General features: G+C 32.9%; 3 protein-coding genes across 8 annotated transcripts in view; all 3 read right to left on the bottom strand.

Moving 5' to 3' along the window:
* LOC124533558 overlaps nt 1–559 on the bottom strand; it is a 32,439-nt gene extending 31,880 nt beyond the window's left edge. Inside the window, exon 1 of one of the 3 annotated variants that reach the window (XM_047108917.1) lies at nt 182–559. The gene's annotated coding sequence lies outside the window, so the exon portion shown is untranslated. The remainder of the gene's footprint in view (nt 1–181) is intronic. The other 2 variants (XM_047108918.1, XM_047108919.1) reach the window with 2 other exon arrangements.
* Nucleotides 560–3,420: 2,861 nt separating this feature from the next.
* LOC124533718 (glyoxalase domain-containing protein 4) lies at nt 3,421–6,316 on the bottom strand. Its single transcript, XM_047109170.1, has 5 exons — nt 5,949–6,316; nt 5,557–5,606; nt 5,150–5,415; nt 4,249–4,404; nt 3,421–4,112 (listed from the first exon to the last, which is right to left on the bottom strand). Exons 1-5 carry the CDS (start codon nt 6,036–6,038, stop codon nt 3,823–3,825), a joined length of 852 nt encoding a protein of 283 aa, XP_046965126.1. The 5' UTR covers nt 6,039–6,316; the 3' UTR covers nt 3,421–3,822.
* Nucleotides 6,317–8,287: 1,971 nt separating this feature from the next.
* Nucleotides 8,288–22,044, bottom strand: LOC124533652 (receptor-type tyrosine-protein phosphatase N2). Of its 4 annotated transcripts, XM_047109061.1 has the most exons (23): nt 21,564–22,043; nt 17,720–17,809; nt 17,567–17,620; nt 17,304–17,367; nt 16,851–16,985; nt 16,617–16,710; nt 16,403–16,535; nt 15,773–16,318; nt 15,569–15,703; nt 15,129–15,284; nt 14,338–14,437; nt 14,155–14,244; nt 13,985–14,064; nt 13,836–13,903; nt 13,546–13,764; nt 13,283–13,434; nt 13,061–13,115; nt 12,728–12,949; nt 12,454–12,651; nt 12,213–12,379; nt 11,931–11,984; nt 9,916–10,093; nt 8,288–9,792 (listed from the first exon to the last, which is right to left on the bottom strand). In XM_047109061.1, the coding sequence occupies exons 2-23, from the start codon at nt 17,802–17,804 to the stop codon at nt 9,670–9,672; spliced, it is 3,108 nt and encodes a 1,035-aa protein (XP_046965017.1). In that variant the 5' UTR covers nt 17,805–17,809; nt 21,564–22,043; the 3' UTR covers nt 8,288–9,669. The 4 variants fall into 4 exon arrangements, with proteins under 4 accessions (XP_046965017.1, XP_046965018.1, XP_046965019.1 ...); XM_047109062.1 differs by lacking the exon at nt 14,155–14,244 and having other exon boundaries at nt 21,564–22,044; XM_047109063.1 differs by lacking the exon at nt 15,129–15,284.

Genomic DNA, 22,044 nt, shown 5'->3' with positions numbered 1-22,044 from the left:
CTACGCGAGAGCAGAAATGGGGTTCGACTAAACGCCCATTATGTAACATCCAGCTAGAGCATCGTCGACGAGATCTAGCTAACTGTAAAAGGTAAAAGAGAGCTGTTAATTTATTCGAGTGAATTAATTAAGCGGTAGCGACTTTTTGCGAAAAGGTAAGTAATAAATCGTATAGACTAACCAATAGAGCATGAGAGCAGTCGAGAGTGGAACACACGGTGATTACGATCACTGAGGCCGTCGGACACCAGTACTAATAGTTCAGATACAATCGGCCGGCAGTGGTACAGCGTATGTCCCGGATTGCGGCAACTGTTGTCGTCGCCGATAACGTTAGCTACATATGGTCGCGAGGGAGGGAGGGGGCCAGGGTCGAGGGACAAAGCGCTCGGCGGCGCTAGGAAGGGTACGGCTCGCCGAATACTTTACCTAGCGGCGGCGTAGCGAGGCGTGGGCGTGGGGCGAGGGTGAGGCCGGTCGCGCGGGTAGCGGGCGCGGTCGGTCGCTGCGGTCAGCGGTCGCGGCGCGGCGCGGCCATGGCGGCGCGGCAGGCGGCGGCGACTCGCGCACTGCCGGCCCGGCCGCGGCCGCCGCGCTCCGGCCCGCCGCGCCGCTCCTCTCGCCTCGCGCCGCTCCGGGCCCGCGCACGCGCCCGCCGGCCGCCCGCCCAGCTCGCGAATTGATCAGCAGGATTCTCGATTGCGATGAAATTTATGATAGGTCGCGGATCTATTATCGACGAGATACCGCTGGTAATATTTTACGCCAGGTTCGATAGACGCAGCGATTTCGCCACGAAAATGTTTTGTTTACTTCATAAAGAATTAATTATTATAGGCACACATCAAAAATTACTTATTATTGAAAATCATATTTTAGAATAGTCTTCAGTAAAACACAATATGTTACACTAATATTTGAGAAAGATTCTGAGCCAGAATACCTACTTCGAACGAACGAATCTTCCAATAACCTTTGGAGCTAAATGTTCTTACGTATCCTTGACTAGATGGTATTGATTTCTTTGTTACGTTATTTATTCACCTCAAGTCTAGTCCGATCCTTGTGATAAAGCATCTATGCGTGAATTAACCAGTTAAGTACCATTGCATGTGTACTCTATCGTATTTTATAGTAACGTCGTGGAATTATCAATATTATACCTACTATTTTACGATTCATTACATTGCCAAATAAATAATACAGGCACAACATATACTCTATTACCTTTTCAAAATACGTTTTAGTTACTGAAGACAAAAAGACTAAAATTCTTAGTTTACATCTAGAGCAAATAATAAATGTCTAGTAGGTATTTGTCGATTTATAGTTTTCCGTAATTTCAAGTATATATATTAGTGATGGTTTTTTACGTTTTGAACAATTTAAACAGTTATCGTTTATGAACTTTGTAACATACTTATAATTTTTTTGCTAAATATGTACGAGAGAAATGAACAAGCACAAGTAACAAGTAAACAAGTGACAAGTATTTCTATGTAATTTGATTTAAATAATGAAAAATCAATCAAAATCAAAATAAACTTTTTTCAAGTGCTTTTACTTTTTAATCTTTTACAAGCACTTTTTAATCGTCAATTAATAATTAATTGAAGCTACCACCGGTTCGGAAAGTAGATTCTACAGAGAAGAACCGGCAAGAAACTCAGTAGTTTCAATTCAACATTTAAAAAATACAAAGTCATGTTAGTAACTACAATTATTTAAATTAATAATATCGTAATCCAATTCGAGCATTAGAAAAATATTTTGTTAAGAGCCAACGTTAGTAGTCAACTTTGATTTGACGCAACTTACTATGATGACTGTTTTTCGCAATAGCTAATCATTGCTATACAGACCGGACCGGATAGTTAGAATCTAAGTAATGTGCGATCATATAAATATGTTATTCTGAAACAATGAAAACCTAATCATTTGATTGAAATTTTTTTATAATCTAACTATCTACCCGGCCCTTTCTAATCGTCTTCGAATTTTTCGATTTCCCCATGATATTAAAAAATATATACAGAAATCTGTGTACTTTTCGAATCTATGTATTTATAAATATGTGTAATTTTTTTTAATAGAGAATGAGAAAAACGAAAGAATCAAAGACAAAATTGTGGTGTTGCCATGTAAACCAGACTCACATTTCTATTTATTTATTATTACCGTGCAATGTTGCCCGGGAGTTGAAGTTTAACATTAATAAATAATTAATTCTTCAGCTGCTCTAAATATTTTTGTTGGAATTTATCTATCAAATATATCGGCTTTTCGGGGGCACTCTCAGATTGGACCTGGGCCTAGGTTAAATGTGTTTTGCTAAAGATTAAAAAGAGAATAATTAATAATTATAATCTCGAAACGAGGCAATATTTTAATGTTGTATTTTAAAATTATAATTGCATCATTGATTAACGTGATAATTAACACTAGTACATATTACCTAATTTGATTTCTAAAACAATATAAGTGGTATACAAGTAGTATTCTAGCAGTAATGTGTATAATACTAGCGACCTGCAACGTCTTTGCACGCCTGCAATTCCGATACTAAATATATTACAGATTATTTCTTGCTTCTTTTCTGTTTTGTCCATGCATTTTATAAAAAAGCCTTCCACTTGAATCTCTCTATCTATTGAAAAAACAGCATTAAAGTACGTTGCGTAATTTTAAATATCTAAGCATATATGGAGACATACAGCGGTAAGCGACTTTGTTTTATACTATGTAATGATTTAATCAGTCATCTTGATCGAATTACATTCAGGTCGGCCGCAGATGTCAGCGGAATGGACGGAAATCTAACACGACGGCCGTGAAATCAAGCGCAGGATCACATACTCCATTATATCTGTAGAAATGAACTAGTTATGTATATATGCAAGTAGCAGAAACTTAAAAGACAAAATAATATTGTGTAATATTAAAAGTTCATTAAAAAAAAAAAAAGTATGGCATAAACGATGCTCCAAATGGTATTTTATGAATCAAAGTAACAAATAACGATTCCAGACTTATGAAAGGCCACACGGCACGCGATCCCGTCGTTTCGCAATCCGTCGACTACCCACTTATTTGGTCGATAAAATCAAGTCGTTCGCTTCGCGCTAGTGCTGGAATATGCCTTCACACAATTTATACGTTGTCGATAACTGCCCACCACTCACGCGATGTTATCGGGTTGCGTGTAACCAACCCTTCTTATATTTTATGACATGATTAATTTGCCGAATGTTTTATATTAGCCAAAATTTTGTTCGAAAATCACTTGTATTCAGTTGATTTAGCAAATGGTTATATTTATCACTAAATTTAGAATTTAGAATCTGCCTTTCTAACGCTTAATATCTGAGAAAATTTCTGTATACATTTTGCGAATCGAGGACAGGAGAAGAAAATAAGAGATTGAAGATTTGAATTAACACTATATTTAGAAATACAACAGTGAAATAAAGGAGCATAAAATGTGCAAATTTAATTTGTACACATGTAAAAAAACTTAGCAGCAACTGGATAGGTTAATATTGGGAATGCTAAAAGTAAACTTCCACCAAGAATAATATCACATAAGGCAAAAAACTTATATTTAAATGTATTTTAATATTTCGATACTACACTTACGCAATAATCATTTAAGGATTGCCAATTTTTAAACATTTTTTTATAAAAAACTATCAATTCGATTATAATCTCAAACATAATTATAATATATCACGATTTTTAAACAATTATTAATATTTGTTTATAAAACTTTAAGGTAAAACAATAGACTTATATATGGCAACCCAAAATTTTTTTTTTTTTTAGTTAACGCGACTTGTCCGATTTGATGAACTTGTCCAAATCTGCATCACTGGCAGGGTCGACTTGCGAGAGTTGGCGGAAGCTCTCGTCATCAACGAAGCATATCTCGTGGTCGTCTGGGTCAGCCAGAATAATGACACGCACCGTAGCCTTTCCGGGTGTGTCGAGTGATATGAGAGGAGTTAGAATCTTTCCTTTAGTCTCTTGAATTTTCTTGTCGATGACCGGTTGTTGGTCGAAGGGGCAGGAGAATGCGATACGACCGTATGCCTTTGCATGGTTTACTGGACCACCTGCAAATGTATAAAAATGGTATTTAAAGTTAAGCATAAAAAAACAGTGCACCATAAATAATAAAAATCAAATTTAACAACTTATTAACACTACTTCCGCTTGTATTTTGCATATCTGTTTAAAAAAAATACCTACCAATATCGACAAATTCAAGCTTAGCTTGGTCTTCACTGAATCCAAGGAGAACAGACTTGTTTGACTTTTCAAAGATCTTAAGTGTTAAAAGTCCATTCCAATAATCAATAGACTTTGCTAAATTTGAACTCGCCAATGACACTTTGACAACAGGATCTGAAAAATAAAATATTAACAATAAATTTTTTAAAGTGCAATCTTTTCTATTTTTATAAATTTGCTCGACTAAATTGTAGACCAAATACACAACCTTCATTGTTAATTTGACATATCATTGTTTAAAATCATATTTATAAATAAGAGCAGATAGTAATGCACTACGAAAGTATTATTTCAAGGTCACATATATCCATTTGGATTGTAATACTTCTGATACAGTTTATTTTCTTCAATTTTAAAACGAGAGAGCAATAAAAAATACCTAAGGTAATTGCATAAACTATTTTTTATCTAATTCAATCTGTCATTCAATATATCAGATTACATATTAATATTAAATAGAAGATTATAATCACATGATATGCAAGACGTTTGATAAAATTTTCCAATGGAAAGATAAAACTCTGAGATCATATCAATGATAAAGAAATATAGAATTAGATACTTATTAGTTGTTGACTTACATATTATTGCCCGTCATAAAAAAAATATTAATTATTCAAGTACCATTTGATTTTATAGTGACTTGCATAAAAATGCTTACTCATTGTGATTTTGAAACAAACATTTTAACCGTAAATAATTCATTACACTTCTTAATCTCATGTTAAAATTGGTAAAGTAGAATGTTTAATCACAAATCAAACCTAAAAGATGGTAATTAGGATTATTTGTGTCTAATATTTCTAGAAGTTATTATACATATTTTTATTTTAAATGGTTATGCAATTATACTATGTACCTTTGTCTTCTGGTTGTGGTTTATCGATTATGTAGAATTTGTATCCACCAGGTGCTTCTATATATTTCAAACCATTCTGTTCCTTGATCGGCCAGTTAGCTGCAGCTGCTCTCTTCAAACTCTCACTAGACTGGATTGTGAGGCCCAGGAAGTCATTTCCTTGTTCATAATATGTTATTCCATAGTTGTAAGTTAATTCAACAACAAAATGTGTGTCTTCTGGACCATAACCAATCATAGTTTTACTCCAACGGTTAGCGTAGGGTCTGAAAATTGATAAGATAAAATTGAATCTACTCTATATCATAAAATTAAGTTGAATTTCAACAGCTTTTATTAGGGAAAGCAATGTTACACTATTTTATTATTTATGATTTATTAATTTAGTGTATGATTTTTTTATTTACCCATTGCATGCCGCTTCACACCCTTCACTAAATTCTTCGTGACGTAAAACCTAGAATAAAAAAGTAGCTAATTATTTTGCATATGTATTTGTTAAAGCATTATTGTCTTCAGCATTTTGTTAATTCATCTAAGAAACGCAGAAATTGTGCTGGTCATACATAATGACTGACGATTAGTTCTAGTAATTTAATGGTTGCATGTTGTCGCAACAAGATTCATTTGTCCTTGAGTTATTCCGTTAAACCGGCTTCTTACATAGCAACGATCACGATCGAAAAAATATCTCATTATGTAAATGTCCAAAAAAGAATATATCATTGTGTAAATTTACTAGTCCGACCGGAAAATAAGTTCGCAATACTTCTAGAAATATTCTTCTAGTATATCTTACCTTCATCCCCAAAATTTCCCTGTAAAATTTGGCTGTAAGGGTTCTGTCAGCGACTTTGAAAACAAAATGTAATGCTCGGCCGTTAATCATTTTGTATTTGTAGATGTTAACACGGGATGAAATGTAAATATTAAAATTTAAGAACTTTTTAAAACTGCTTGGATTTAATTTTCCACAAAAATCTAAATTCTAACTTGTTTCGAATGCCAGCCTCTGAGCCTCAGCGGTTGACACTTTTCACTACTACTCTATAAGACACTACCACTAGCACTACTGTCAACTAAATTATTGTCAACTTCAAATTACAATCATGGAGATTCTCAGTATTTGAGTATTTTGTCTATGACACACTCGTTCAACAACACATTATCGAATGAGTTGATACTTATTGTATTATAAACTCCTATAACAATAGCTACTCTAATCTACATATATAAGTACAGGGAATATGTTTTCATACCTAAATTAGGACATTTTTTTAAATTAAATTTTAAGTTCAATACCTTTTTGGCGAATAAACAATTAGACTTAATTTTGTATTCGGTGTAGGCTTTTGAGCAAGCGACTGGGTAGATAATACCTTGTCATCACATATTTTACCACCAAACAATAATATTCAGTATTTTGTGTTCTATTTTAAAAAGTGCGTAAGTCAATGTGTCTATTAGTGCAAGTATAAGGGATGTCCCTTATACTTACATTTTAGTTAATGATTTAAAAAAAGTGACGTTAAACCGCGGCTATTGTAAAGACCTATTTACAATCTAGTTTTGTGAGAAAGATTAAAGTAGTCCTATAATTAACTACGACTAATTAAATACTACTAAATAAAAGAAAAAAATATGTATCAACCAATTGGTCCTTTGAAATTTCATCCATATATGTATAACTTATTTCATGATCTCCATGTACTGAGTGGTTTTGTAAGACTGTTATCTGGTGATACGGTGACAGATGAACAGTCTAGACAGGACAGTTTCGCTGTAAGCATAACGCCTGGTCGCTGTTGTATACCATAAACAGTACATAAACTGAAATTTCAATTTTACTTGTTTGTTTTAAGGTTCAATTTCGCGAATTTTCTATACACATGTGCATTACACGTGAACTTGAGTACATGTTTTAAGATAAACAATAAAAGATGATTAGATATATACATTAAGATTACTAAGTAAAGCCTAACCGAATGGAGAATAACCCGTATTGTTATTTAACTTAGCTTAAATTTATTATGATGATAATATTTTTAATAGTGACGCGTAAAGTTAATTCACTCAGTTTACTAAAAAAATCTTTATTCATAGGTGTTTTGGATCCAACGAAACTGTGGTAGATACTTAGGTACTTAGTTAAATTAGTTTCTATAGAAGTATTCTTGCTTAAGGATTAGTTACACCTCATAGATAGTAGAACATTTCTGACATTTAAATTTTACTGAAATGGTACCAACTATAACTAATTAGGGAAATTTGTAACGCACCTTGTAAAACGAATCAACATTTAAATGAAAAATTTAGCTGTTTATGTTAAAAATAACAAGTTACGAAATTATTTTTTGACACGTTTAATCCATTAAAAATAACCAATCTTCTTGAGAGGCTGCTACATTCTGCCCAGTTAAAGGTTTTTTTTTGTAACGAAAGCCATTAATATTGTTTTACTTAATCCGGGTTTTATTTAACATATTTTCTTTTATTTAATTTAATTAATTTAGTGTCCAAGCACTGCGTAAGCATAACTGGTAGATAGAGCTCCCAGTAGACCGCCAACGAGGGTACTATCTCAATAGATAGACGGAGTTATATCACTCTGCTGTGAAATAAGTGGCGTAGCTATCGTAGGGCCAGGTGCAGTACACCATGGCCCCGAAGTTCAGGGGGCCCTCTAAACTAAACCTTAAGCTTCTGAAGCTAGGATATCACGAACCTGCGCACAAGATTTCTTATTTGGTATCTATAATTTTAAAGGGTAATAATTAGTTAAAGAGGGATGGAAAAGAGGGTTTGAGGGCCCGATTCTTTTTCTGTGCTCACCTAGCTACGCCACTGGAAATATCTTCAAACAAAAAAAGTCCTACCTTTATTTCTGTGTTTTGTTTCCATTGAAACTCAACTATATTATAAAAGGTATTCTTGAATGTTTTAAATCGATAAAACTTTTAGTGAATAGCATTCAGCTCATAAATAATGATTTATAAGTTTTATTGCAACAGAAGCTTAAAGTAAGCAAAATCAATGAACATCACATTAGACAGGAAAATAAATATTCTTCGCTTCTGATGAAACGATAATGGAAAAAGAAAACGAAAATAAGGACAGAAAGAAATTGAAATGGAGGTATATGGGTAAGTTTCACCTGTAAAGTTTTAATAGGTAATCAAATCCACCATTCAATAATTCACATAAAAACTACATATAATTTCATACAGAAATACGGTTAAATATATTTTCTCTTAAGTCTAGACTACAATCATTTATGGTATTTTTTTTTTACATTTTTCCATAGTTTGCAATAAATATAATATTATATGTAAATCGTACACAGATAAGTTCTACGATCTCTATTGTTTTCTGCTAGTCTGTAAATATTTTTATCTCATAATTTTATCTGATTAAACTTATCAGGTATACCGTTTTTTCGGGATATGATTCGGCGAAGCCAATGTCCGTTTGAGAATTTCTCTCGTCATTATTTTATTACAAAAATAGCAGCAACTAGACGCTAACGAAGTACATAGGTACATATGTAAAATTTGATACCACAATGTAACATATAAAGTTAATTTTACACAAATGTTCTTTAATAATAACAAATCGATCGATGAATAATAGTTAACAATTATTAATGTATTACTGACTAGATTCAAACTATTATAACGAAGCGTTTTGTACACATCAAAGAATTCCATTTCAAAACGTTAAATATATCTTTTTTAATACATTAAAACATCGTACTTTGTTTTCCCTGATTTTTCATGATATAGTAATTATGAATAATCAAAATTAATGTTAAAACAGTGGTTAAAATATGTTTTTTATACGTAGAAAATGGATAGGTCAGTTTTATAGACACCGGATAAATTGACTATAATGATCCCTATAAAGAATTTATATCTTCGTAAATTACAAGTATAATATGTACTCGTTTAAGAAAATACTTTAATTTTGTAGGCTCTCTGAACATAATGTATAGAAATATTTTCTTTTTTTATATATAACCTAATGAGAACCATGAAAAATTAAGACACGAATTAAACTTTAAATATTATACGGTCCATTTGCGTACATCAATAAAATATAACATTGATATCGATAATAGGAATATAATGTAAACATTGTCTTTAAACAACGTAGCGATAAGCAAAAGAAGTTATTCATTCTACTTAATTATCCAATAAATAATTTCAAGTTGAGAATCAGAATTTGAATCATGAATAGAGGCCAAACATTTTATGCTCTACCTGATATATATTTACTTAAATATGAATCATGATTCCCAACTTGAGTGGAATAAACATTTCCGAACGATAATAATTATGATTAACGTAACTTTTACAACCAGTGCCGGCTCTAGATTATTTTTTATGCTTTTTTAACTAACTCTCTAACGAGTAAAAGTGGCCATCATTGTTTTTCCTATTTAATTGTGCAAACGTTTAAACCTAGAGCCGGCACTAATTATTACAAGTAACAAAGTCGTGATCGTGTGAGTAGTGCCTGGTTCAGTTGGGTTTCTCCTTGTCGTTGCCTTCCTTTTCTTTCTCTTTCTCCTTTTCTTTTTCTTTATCCTTTTTCTCTTGTAGCTGTTGTAAATGCGCCGGCAAAGCCTTGAGTATTGCGTGTACCTGCACGATGACAATTTATTTAACATTTAAATTTAATAATTGAAGAACGACTTTGTAGAAGATATCTGTATATTGATGATAAAAGGATGATGAAGTTATGTCAAATATTGCGCAATAATTTACCTCCTCAGCCACAGCCATTAGAACGAATTCGAACTGTTGTTTGGTAGCTACGGTGCGCGTACGCTGGTCGCGAATGTGCTCCAGCGTTGCTGCTATATCTATCTCTTTTGCACCCTTTGCCATGCGGTTCAGTACCATGTCGATCAAGCAGTAAGTTCCCGTCCGCCCAGCGCCATCGCTTAAAATAAATCATGCATTATATTCTTCTAATACTTGTAATCTTAAACGCTATAAAATATAGCCAAGAGATTGTAAATAGTGTACTTATGTAGTATGTTATGATGATGTTGTGCTCATGATCGATTTCAGCCATGGTAAGAAAATAGTTATACATGTGTGCGATTTGCACATAATTGTGTCTGCAAATACAAGTATTTCTATTTCAATTCATAATATAATAAGACTTCAAAACATGCAGAACTAAATAACAGGTAATACTTGATTTTTGAGACAAAAGAGTGTAAAAAGTACAACTAAATTTGGCCGTGATATTTGCTGAAAAATTCTGAACTGAAAAATTCATAAACCTTTTTTATTTGTTAAACAGTGTAGAATAAGATATTTAAATGAATTTCTAAACATATGTAAAATTATAAATTAATAAGGATAAATATCAGACATTGCTCAAGTAATTCTTATCTAATATTGTCTAATCATAATAAATCAAAGTTTAAATACTTATAGTCATCAGTAATTAAGATAAAATCGATTGTACTGATTTTAAATGTATAAAACGATTAAATGAGATGATTGCTGATAAAGATAAACGCGAAAATTAAAACGTTTTTGTATTTATATTAAATAAACGTGTAATGTTAGAAAAGGAAGTACATACAGGAAATTTTTAAAAACGATTTTTTTTTATTAAGAATGATATATTCGGGGAAGGAGTTTCAATGAAAGTAGTATACGATATTAGTAATCATCCGTGTCTTCGTTCGAGTTTAAAAATGTTAGTTGTCATGTGACAGATAAAAAAGGTTGTCTATGTCCCTTCTTGGAGTTCAATTTTACTTCATACCAAATTTGATCACATTCTGTCCAGCGATTTGGTCATGAAAGAGCAACAGATAGACAGACAGAGTTACTTTCACATTTACAATCGACATGAGATCTTTAAGCCGATATATGATTCCTTTTAGTCTTCGTGCGTCAATCGCGTGAAAACTACTGACGGTATCGGTATGAGACTATGAGTAATCATTGCGAAATCGTACACATATGGTCATAAGCTATTGTTTTGTTTGAATTCCTTTGATTTTCCGCTTTTATTTATACTCAGCGAAACTTTCTGGTAGCAGCTAGTGAACTTTAAGCATTATTTCCTTTTTTTTATGGCGGACGAGCATATGGGCCACCTGATGGTAAGTGGTCACCATCACCCATAGACAATGACGCTGTGAGAAATATTAACTATTCCTTACATCGTCAATGCGCCACCAACATTGGGAACTAAGATGCTATGTCCCTGGTGCCTGTAGTTACACTGGCTCACTCACCCTTCAAACCGGAACACAACAATACTGCGTACTGTTGTTTAGCGGTAGAATATCTTATGAGTGGTTGGTACCTACCCAGGTGGGCTTGGATAAAGCCCTACCACCAAGTAAATCCATCATCCTTACTGTTTGGATTAGTATATATAATATACCTATATGACTTTATATACAAATTATAAACATATTCTACCGCCAAACAACAATACTCAGTATTATTGTTTTTATTTGAAAAGTGTATAAGTCTGTGTAACAACAGACATAAAGGCTATAATTTTAAGGGGTTTTAATAAGAATCATTTATGTATTTTTATAGTACCGCTGCCGGGCGACGGTGAGTGAGTGGTGAGGGTACCATCAGGTGCACCATTTAAACCTATTTTATAAAATACAAAAAAAAAAAAACAAAAAATCTCCAATCTTCGGTTAAGCTTCAGACAAATAGTTATAATGATGCTAATATTTAGAGGTCAGAAACCGTAACATTTAGCCGAAGTAAAAGAAACTAGTAAATCTTACCTGCAGTGGACTACTATCGGACAGGATCTACCGCGATAGGACTTATTGACTTTTCTGAAATTAAATAAAATTATTGAATTAAAATGTTATAATTAGTATTATGGATAGATTGTTAACAAACTGACAAAATATTCAATTCAAAAGCAATGGAAATTCTGTCACAAAACAAAATGTTCTGTCACACTTAACACCGATAACTATCATTACTATTAATTAAATTAACATTATTCGTTTTGAGAATCATAAAATATAAGTTATCATATACTCATTAAAAATTGTTACCTCCTAAATTCGAGTAATGCCTTGGTAGACGCGGGAACTCCATTTTCGGGCCAGGACAAGAAGTGGAACTGTGTGACGGTACGCGTTTCGCCGGTGCGCTGATTCTTCAGATAGAAGCTTCGGACGAGGTAGTCATCGCACCAGATATGCTCGCTCACGAGGTGAACCTGAATTACAGTAATAAATAATCAGAAAGTCTGTTATAAAACTGAAAACTAAAAATCGTAGTAAAAAGTCTTACTTCATAGATATGATAGAGTTCCGATCCTTCCTCAGGCCAATATCGGTGACAAAGTTGCTGTCCGTTCTCTGTAAGACGAGTAAGCATCACCATCACTACGCTGCCTTGCTCCCATACCATCTGCCAGAAGTCGGGTGCCGTCTGAGCCAAGGGACCAGCCGCAGCGATATATGCTGGGTTGCGTGGGTCGTGGTCAGTCTATAAAAGGATTTATCACTTCATAAATATCACATTATTCCTCTTAAAAAACAATGAAAAAATTAGACCCACTTACAATCGTTGAGGCATTGATATAATCAGATCCGAGGTGGTTAGACAGAGTGTTCAGTGTAACGCGTGAATGATCATACGGCAGCACATCAGCGTAGCGGTTCTTGCCAGTGTTTTCAGGTTTCAGTGCAGCCACAGTAGCGCATGGTTCGGCCTCGTACGCACACAACGCCCTCCATTCTTGTTCAAGGCGGTCTTTGTTGCGAAGATGATCTTCCATGTATGCCTTGAATATAAAAAATATGCTCACTCATTTATAATATAACATTGTTCAAAATTTCGTAAAATCGAACAAATCATATAAATGAACCTCATACTTTAAAGTATTTATACTCACCAGCACCATGTGCCCAGTTGAAATGTCCATGTTCGTCAGCGCTGGTTCTTCGCTCCTGTTACAATGCATATTATTATTTATATATAAAAACAATAACAAATTGCACTCCCTTAACCTAATAGTGATTTTAGTGTGATAAAAATATTATATCTAGCGCGAACTTGTGTCACGTCAAAACTATTGACTCGTACTGTGTGTAATTGTTTTTTAAATATTTCTTACCACGAGGAAGTGCTGGATCGTGTAGATGGTGAATGACCTTCGGGGTCCCTGGAGAGTGAGGTTATTCTCTGCGGCGTTTCGGTTGGGTGTGTAGGCGCAGCGGTTGTCTGCTGTCCCGACCATTTTCCCGACATACGTGCACGACAAAGCTCCTAAAATAAGAATTGTTAAAAAAATATTATTTAGTATACATAAGCAATTATATCTTGTATTTAAATAATAATTAATAAGCATTACTAAGTGTCATTGATATTTAAATTAACCTGATAGTCTCTAGTAGCCTCGGCGTCAATTTCTGCTGCAGATGACAGACCTTGCATTTTCCTCTTACTGCTCATGTCCCTTTTGAGTAAAATTGCGAACACCACAGCACCCACGATGAGAACTGACAAACTACCCACGAGTGCAAGAAGAACTGGCAATTGTAAGCCTAAGAATTGCGGCTCTTGAATATCAGTATGGCGGATGATAGCGTGTTTGCTCTGTGAACAAAAAGTAAATAAATAAATCTCGAAAAATTAATACTATAACTTAATATTACAGGCATACTTACTCGATCTCCAACCCCAATAGATTTAATTTGAGCTCCTGTTTCTTTCCACACTTTGTCCTTAATTGCATCTGAAATAAAAAAAAATACCTTGATAATCGCAGTTTTTATAGGCAAAGTATAATATAATTTGAGATTTCAAGTAAAATTACCAATCTGCCTTCCGACTTCGACTGCATCATATCCCTTGCTATTTTTTTCAACTTTGAATGTCACTTCACTTGGATCAACTCTGCAATCAAAATTATGTTCAAATCATGTTCATGACATATGTATATTAAAGATATATGTATAGCAATTAACAACAGTGACGATAAATTACCGAGGATTTGTAAAAGTATTTTTTTCTAAGCCCAGCATTTCTTCAAGTCTTCCGATGAAAGCCATGCCTTTCTCCCAATTTGTAAGGAACCTGAGGCAAGATTACAAGCGTTTACATTCAAGCATTTGATGCAAGCAATATTCTTGGCACTATTTGTATTATATGCAAGTGTTATAAAAATACCTAGTATGTAACTCGACGAAAGCATACGAGGGATCGTATTCATAGTCGTTGTGATCGTGATTAGCCTTGCTTGGATTTTGCTTGCTTGAGGCTTCTTGTGCTGTAAAAAACAAATACATAGACTTATGTTCGAAATTAAAAATTCTAACCGTCATATTACGAAAAAAGTTGCAAACGCTGAAAGTAATTGATAACAAATCTTTGGTACCAATAGGTTTCCATAAATTATGACAGATTAATTAAATAATAACAACTTTATGCAACGCTGAAATGGTTAATCAATTTTTGATAAACATATTTTTATTTTTTACCTTTGCTAGCAGCACGTTTTCGCACACTAAAGCTAAGATTATGTTACATCAACTTATAACTTACAATAGCCATTGTTTTTTTTTTTTTTCTTAAAACGACTCAAGCCAGGAAGTTGAAAATAATAGGCACATGTATATTTTAGCTTTTGAAGTGATAACATAAGATGATAAAAAAAAGTAAAATAATACAACAAATAAATAATAATTAAATATAAAGAAAATAAATACATCATATACTTTTATTGTGTAATAGGAGAACGACAGAGTTTCATGCGTTTTGTGTTATTAATTATCATAAGACAGTGTGCGTTGAGGGAAACATTTAGTGCGGATATTCTAGGTACGACGTGGCAGTGCATTAATTCAGAAAATTAAAACGATTTCATTTTTTTTATCGAACGCAAATTAGCGTAAATTGGAAATCATTGTAGGGCACATCGAGAGTCTAAAACAGTTATCTCAGGCCACCGTGACACTAACCTGTCACCGATTTATTGTTGTACAATATCTTTAAGGTTTTCGCGTCCAGACGCGGCCCAGGCTTTTTAACATCATCTCTTTCCCTACGCTTAAAGCCCCATTCTCTATTAAGCAAATCTTGAAAATCTTCCGACAGATAAAATTTCGAATTTTCACCTGAAACATCGTTGGTATTTGTAACAGCTTCAGTTCGGTATGATTTTCGTTTCCGGACGGAGTTTCTCGAACTAATAATGTCTAGGTATATAATAAACAAATAAAAACAAAACAATTCGAAACTAAAATGTTTGTAACAGTATACAAAGCTGTTCAAAATTTGTCAGCGAGTTAAGTCTTTTATAGAGGGTGGTGATTCAGCTCTAATGTAGTGCCTATAATAAAATAAATATATAACGTAAATTATATCCCACTTTGTTTCTCTTTTAATGGCTTGACCTTACCTTGTAATTCATCAGGTTTTAAGGGTCCACCCTCGGCATACAACTTGCCTTGTGGTTTCAATTTTGAGCCAAATAACTCACGCCAGTAGTTAATCAAATATTCCATATTTTTGGAATTCTTAGCTTTAGAAGGATCTGTGAAATACATTTTAATATTTAAAAAATATATCATTTTTGGATACAACAATATTTATCTTCACAAACCTTTCAAGTGATACGGGTCCAGATCGCCGCTACCCGTGTCAATGGAAAACTCATCACCATCTTCGTCAAAATAGATTCTTTGTTCTTGAATATCACCTGGATTTTCATATTCGAAAGGAAAATTCTTCTCTGCGAAACTTTGCTTATATTTCTCTAGTGCATTCGAACGAACTTCAGCGTCCAATGGTGAGAATCGATTGCCAGTGAGATACTCTGCTGTGAACGGCGGCGGCTTAGTCTTAAATTTACGGAAATGAGCGCCCAGACGCTCCTCATCGGGGAACTCATTATTTTCAGTAAAAGACTTCAACTCATGTTTAGTCTCTGCCAGTGATTTCTTCTCTTTATCCACAAAAGCGTCGGGTACGATGTTTTGAGTATCAAGATTTCTTGCCTTCTGTTCCTCTTGAATGCGTTCTCTGAATCCTTCAAAGGGCATAATGACGGGCGATTCTTCGATCCCACTCATAAGCATAAGGTCTCTTATTTTGTCACTTGGATTTTCTTCGTCTGGTTGTATTGGTTCGTTGTTAATTGGCGTATCGCCTATATACAAACAATTGTCATCAATCATTTAAACTAATAAAGCTTACGTAATGTGTGGTTTTGATAAATATATGTTGCACAAACCTTTAGGTACTAAGTATTCAGTTGGATCGTTTTCCGGAACAAATGGTGGATTATATACTTCATTAGCATAATCAGAATCGGATATTTGGGAATTTGGAGTGAATCGTACATAAGCTGTTTCGTCAGGTTCAATCTGAATAAAGTAACCATTACCTTAATATAAGGTCATATAAATTAATAAACATGTTAAATAACATTAGATTTTATTGCTTACCTCTAAGGCTTCTTCTCCTTCACCGGTAGGTTCAGAATTTACCTTTGGGTCCGCAAAATGGTCACATAGCTTGGAATTTACGTTCGCTGGATCCCTGTCCCGAAAATAATTCATCAAATAATATTGTGACACAACCGTTTTATAAATAGCAGATTGACAGACTTTTTCAAAAAAATACATATGTTATTCAACCAAAATTTTACATAAAGTTTGATATTTATATAAGGTACGTACATATGATGACGCATGGCATAGAGCATGCTTTGCAGCACACACTGCGTGTACGCATGCTCCCAGCGGTAGCCGCGTGTCGCGAGCTGCTGCAACTCTCTCTCGAACCATTGCAGCTGATTCGAGCTCATATCATACCTGGTTTTATAGTTAATAACATTAATTTATTTTGGTAGACTAAATAATCATTTATTTATTAGGTATATTATGAGTGAATTTAATTTTGTCATAGTTTATTTTTTATGATAGCAACGCCATAACAGCAATTTGAATGTGCACGTTGTTCCACATATATATTAATATATTTCGTGGATAACACTGTAACGGGGGCTTTAGCAGAATCCTGAACAGCGATTTTCATGTTTCTTCGTAAAAATTACGAAATATCATATACATTTATCATCAAAGTTTCACGTTCTTGGATTTTACACAATTAGTATATAACTTAGCACTTACTGATAGAGGGATCCCTCTTCAGGATCATTGTCATACACCGGTATGCATTTTCCAAATGCAAAATCTAGAAAAAAGAATATTAATTTACCATTTTAACACTATACTTTGTACATGATTTTTAACTGACTTCAGAAGAGGTAAGTTATCAGTTCGTCTGATTTTATTTTGTTTTTCAAAATGATGAAGCCATCCATCGAATTGGATATATAGTTAAAAAAAAAGTGTTAGTTTTGTTGTTATTATTGTTGTAATTATTTTCGTACCATCATAGCACCACTCCACTCCCTCTATACAAAGGGACGAGCTGAACAAGCAACCTGGTAAAATAATAACATTTTAAAATTCGAACTATATTATATAATAAAAAAATCGATTATTGTTATATCTAGCCCGCAAAATGGGAATATCTTTCATACCTATGTTTCCATCGGCATGCGAGGGCGCCAGCGTGGAATACAACGCCAGCGCCCACAGGGCCTGCCGCCAGTAAATACGACTCATTACATCTGAAAATATAATTACTATGAATTTGTATGCAGGGCCGAACAGTGGTCAGTTTGATAATTTCTTTATATTTACGTGTAAGAATTTACTTACGAATATCTTTGTTTATTGTTTGTACGTCAAGTATTACCTACTTTATGTTAATTTGTTATATAACTTCGTTTAACTTAAATGAGTAACATAAATATTAATTATCATAAATAATGTATTGACAAACTGTTTGACAAATTTTATTTACAATTAGGGAATTATTGTAACTCAAGAAGAAAATTAAAACGGAAATAAACTCTAAACGGAACGTATGCATATTACAAATGAAAAGTAACATCAAGAAACTGAAACTTCCGTAGATGTTCAAACAATGGCGTCCTCTGCTATTAAAAACAAGATTTAGAACACATGGAGGAACTTCAGAAATATGCAGGTTTTGATTAACAAAGGTACACGAGATGCAAGGCACAAATTAACAAGCTTGCTTAAATATAACTTAAGTACATGTAAAACAATTTTTGCTTGTATGGTTTTATCCTGTCATCATCAGTAAAGATCAACGTGTGCTATCTAGACCATCTCGATAAATATCTAAAAATATATCCTGTACCTCCTTGGTTTCATTAATTTAATAATTACATTATTTATCGTAGTTCGCAAAATAAGACAGTATAACACAGTATTGGAAAGTATATATAAATTTTATTCTTAAAGATTGATTTTTTACATGTAACTTATAAAGCTCTTAGTACAAAAGTACGTTTTTTTTTATAAATAAAATATGTTCTAAATAGGCTGAAATAATACAATTACTTCAAAAATCTAAATTAAATTATAATAAACATATTTTGAAATTTCGAAATATTATCAAACATTTTATTTAATAAAAATTAATATCTATCTATATCTTCGGAATTTAAAATAAATATCAAACTTATTAAAATTCTTATTATTGTCTGTTGTTATGTAGGTATATTAATAGTAAAATGATACTGACTAAAAACTCAATCTCTATTCAAAATATCGGTCTTTAAATTATTATATTAATGATATTTGTCTGTGAACACTAACGATTTCAATTAAATTAGGCATATTAACAACAAAAACTGGATTTACTATGTCCTGGGAATCGAAAGGAAATCTGGAAATATTCAAATAAAAGCTTATACCCATTAAGATACTTAAATCTTCCTCCTTATGTTATTCAGCTTTTTTTATGTAAATTACCAAGTTTACAGCGATGTATGAGGATACTCTCACAAAATGAGTGTTAAAAAGAGAGAGAAAATTCAAATTTGGTTCAACGAAGTTAACAAACAAATATAGGTAAGATCAAAGAGGTGATATGATTGCGAATAATGCGTACCTTATTGTTGAAAAGAAAATTTTTAATCGGCCATTAATATTGTCAATATATATAGGTACTTATATCATTATAAGATGACCTAAAATTAATTTATACTTTAAATCAACTTCAAATTGTAGGAAATCCATTTTTTAGGTATACAAAACTAGAAAGATTTTTTTAACTGTTAGATTATCTAGTCATAGATTATTTCAGGTTTTAAAATTAATAGATAATAATTAAATATAAAAATAAAATGATAGGGCACATTCGTTATTAGAAGCTATTGACAATTAAAATAATCGAAAAATTGCACTATACGTGAATAGATGTTATTTTTTTCATCGCTAATAATATGGATGCTTCCTTAAGTTATTTCGATATTTCATGGGACACGTAGTCACGTGACCTCATGACTTCAAAACTCTCGGCATTATTAAATTGCTAAGATTCTAGTCCTAGTCACTAAACCTTGCCTATGGTAGACATTTTGCAAGGACCGCCCGCAAAACCTCACCGATTCACTACAGTAATTTGAAAATAGTAGATATCTCAAAATGGTATTATCATCATCCAAAGTCCAACATTTTCTGCTCTCCGGTTTCCGTTTTTAAATTAGGATAGACTTAAAAGTCAGGTTCATAATTGGACTATTTGTAATAAGACAATTCTTCATCATCAAGATCCACGATTATGACTACCCAAGCTTTACCTCGTTCAAATTCTCTCCAAACAACCTAACCTGTCTATCGGCCTAAGTCCTTCTAGTCAGGTAGGATATCAATATAAAAAGCGCATAGACTATCTTCTAGGTAAACAAATGTTAATGTTATCATATACATTTTAATTCATATCTCCAAAATTATACCGTTAATTATATGTCCTTACAAAAATAATTTTCATTCGCGTACCTAATGTTGTAGAAAATTAACAACATTATATCTATTTTTATTAGTTTTTTATAAAAAAATATGTCATGTGCATTAATCCTCAAAAATGGGCCAAGTATTACAGTATTCAGGCCACATTATTAGTTCAAACAAAAACAATAAAGTAGTCAATTCAACGAATGAAAAATTAAATGATAAAGTTGTTAAACATATGGTAATGACGTTTTATGTTATCAGTAAGGCAAAGGCCTCAATTTGTCATTCTGTAAAATTTATATTTATCATATTTTGTTTTTTTAAATAAAATATATATAAATTACGAAAGGAACATAAACTAGAATAGAATATAACTAAAAAATAAAACCGAAAAAGGTTATATTCTTTTTTATAACAATATGTATTCTATAACGATTATCCTATTGACTACAGATTAAACGGTTTATTTATGGTCGATTAGTTTTCGGCTAAGTGTCAATTTGCGGTTCCTTATAATCAAATTAACACCCCGATAATCGTTATACTTTTTAGTAAGACTAATTTTAGAATAATTTAATTCTAATTATTTGATCCAAATAAATTTATGGTTTATTTGTAGCTTCTGTCAAATTCAGCATTCACTAATTCATCAGCATTTGATAGATCATCATCTATGTAAAATATACATATAAATGATATACTCTAAACAATACACCTTATCTAATAATAGATAATTAACTAATATAATAATATTTAAATAGTAAAATATTTATAAAAAAATTAAAAAACTACGTTAAAATATATTAACATTTATAAATAAAAATGATGATAAATATGAGGAGAAAACTAAAATAACCGTAACACTATTTTTAAAATACATTATTATTATTAGTTATTTACAGTGTTCAGAAACATGAAGGCTATACAGGGACCTGAATCTATTTATAGCTCAATACAAGACAAAGTACCTATAGCCGATAGCTTTAACATCAAAGTTATAAGTAATTTATATTGAACTAAAATATTTATCATTTTATTTAAACCGTTATTTATAGAAAAAGGTAGTTGCATTAAAACGCAGATCGTGTAAATCCATAAAATGCTATGTTCAGCTCTGACGTAGGCGTTCATGCCCTTTAGGTAAGCGTTACAACCCACGCACTCGGTTGGCCTAAAAATGATTCTTGTTTTATATTCTGGATATTAATTAAATACAAGAGATAATAATACATTAATTACTTATAAAAATAGACCATTAACGGCCATTCAATGAATTAATTTCATAAACACTAAAAATGCTTTACGATTTTAAATATTTAAACTGAGCTAATATTGCAACAAAAAGGTTCCTTAATAACAACAAAGAATTATAGTATTTGTCTAACTAATGTAAAAAAACAGCGAGCGTTGACAAACAAACAAATAATAAAAAAAATATTAATGTGTTGTGTAAGGCACGGTGTAACAGGTTTTACGTACATTTTTGCGGGTGGGTCCGAGCTTATCTCTAACGTTAAGAACGTGATTAAGGCTTTAATAATCAAGAATACGCACCGTTTAACGCCGACAATCAGACCGGAACATTTCCGTGACAAAATAGATCACTTAGGTCCTTTGCGGTTGGCACTGAGACGCGGGTGTCGGATCGGGCCTCGCGGAAGGATGCGAAGCCGCCAGCTGTGTTCCAAAGCGGACCTGCGCACACCGCTCTATCGATCTTGCGCCCGTCCATTCACACGATGCCACTTCGCCGCCTACATAACGATACGATCCGACTAGATGTTATACTTCAATCATCATTAGATAACGTGATATTAGCACTGGCTCTCAAAGCTTCCACACTCGAAGCACTCTACTCGAAGCTCGAATTGATTCCGTAAATACGAAAGTCAATTTCGAAATGTAATAATTTCATATACGATACGCTCGTAATAGTCCTATCAGGAATGTATTTGAGGCGAATGAAATATAACAAAAATGTTTTCAGCTTTTGCTGGGTAATGGCGCCGACTATCCAAGCCAAGTTATCGAGGAA

This window comes from Vanessa cardui, chromosome 11 (assembly GCF_905220365.1).
Source record: "Vanessa cardui chromosome 11, ilVanCard2.1, whole genome shotgun sequence".
Classification (NCBI taxonomy): Eukaryota; Metazoa; Arthropoda; class Insecta; order Lepidoptera; family Nymphalidae; genus Vanessa; species Vanessa cardui.
This window is presented reverse-complemented; position numbering and strand designations above follow the sequence as displayed.

Excerpts from the sequence above, each read along its gene's own strand:
- LOC124533718 (XM_047109170.1), bottom strand. The coding sequence starts at position 6,038 with ATGATTAACGGCCGAGCATTACATTTTGTTTTCAAAGTCGCTGACAGA. Across the intron at positions 5,607-5,948 it reads GGGAAATTTTGGGGATGAAG|GTTTTACGTCACGAAGAATT; the intron begins GTAAGATATACT and ends TTTTTATTCTAG. Across the intron at positions 4,405-5,149 it reads ACCACAACCAGAAGACAAAG|ATCCTGTTGTCAAAGTGTCA; the intron begins GTACATAGTATA and ends TTTATTTTTCAG.
- LOC124533652 (XM_047109061.1), bottom strand. The coding sequence starts at position 17,804 with ATGAGTCGTATTTACTGGCGGCAGGCCCTGTGGGCGCTGGCGTTGTAT. Across the intron at positions 13,904-13,984 it reads CGAAGTCGGAAGGCAGATTG|ATGCAATTAAGGACAAAGTG; the intron begins GTAATTTTACTT and ends TTTTTATTTCAG. Across the intron at positions 10,094-11,930 it reads CCGATAGTAGTCCACTGCAG|CGATGGCGCTGGGCGGACGG; the intron begins GTAAGATTTACT and ends ATTTATTTTAAG.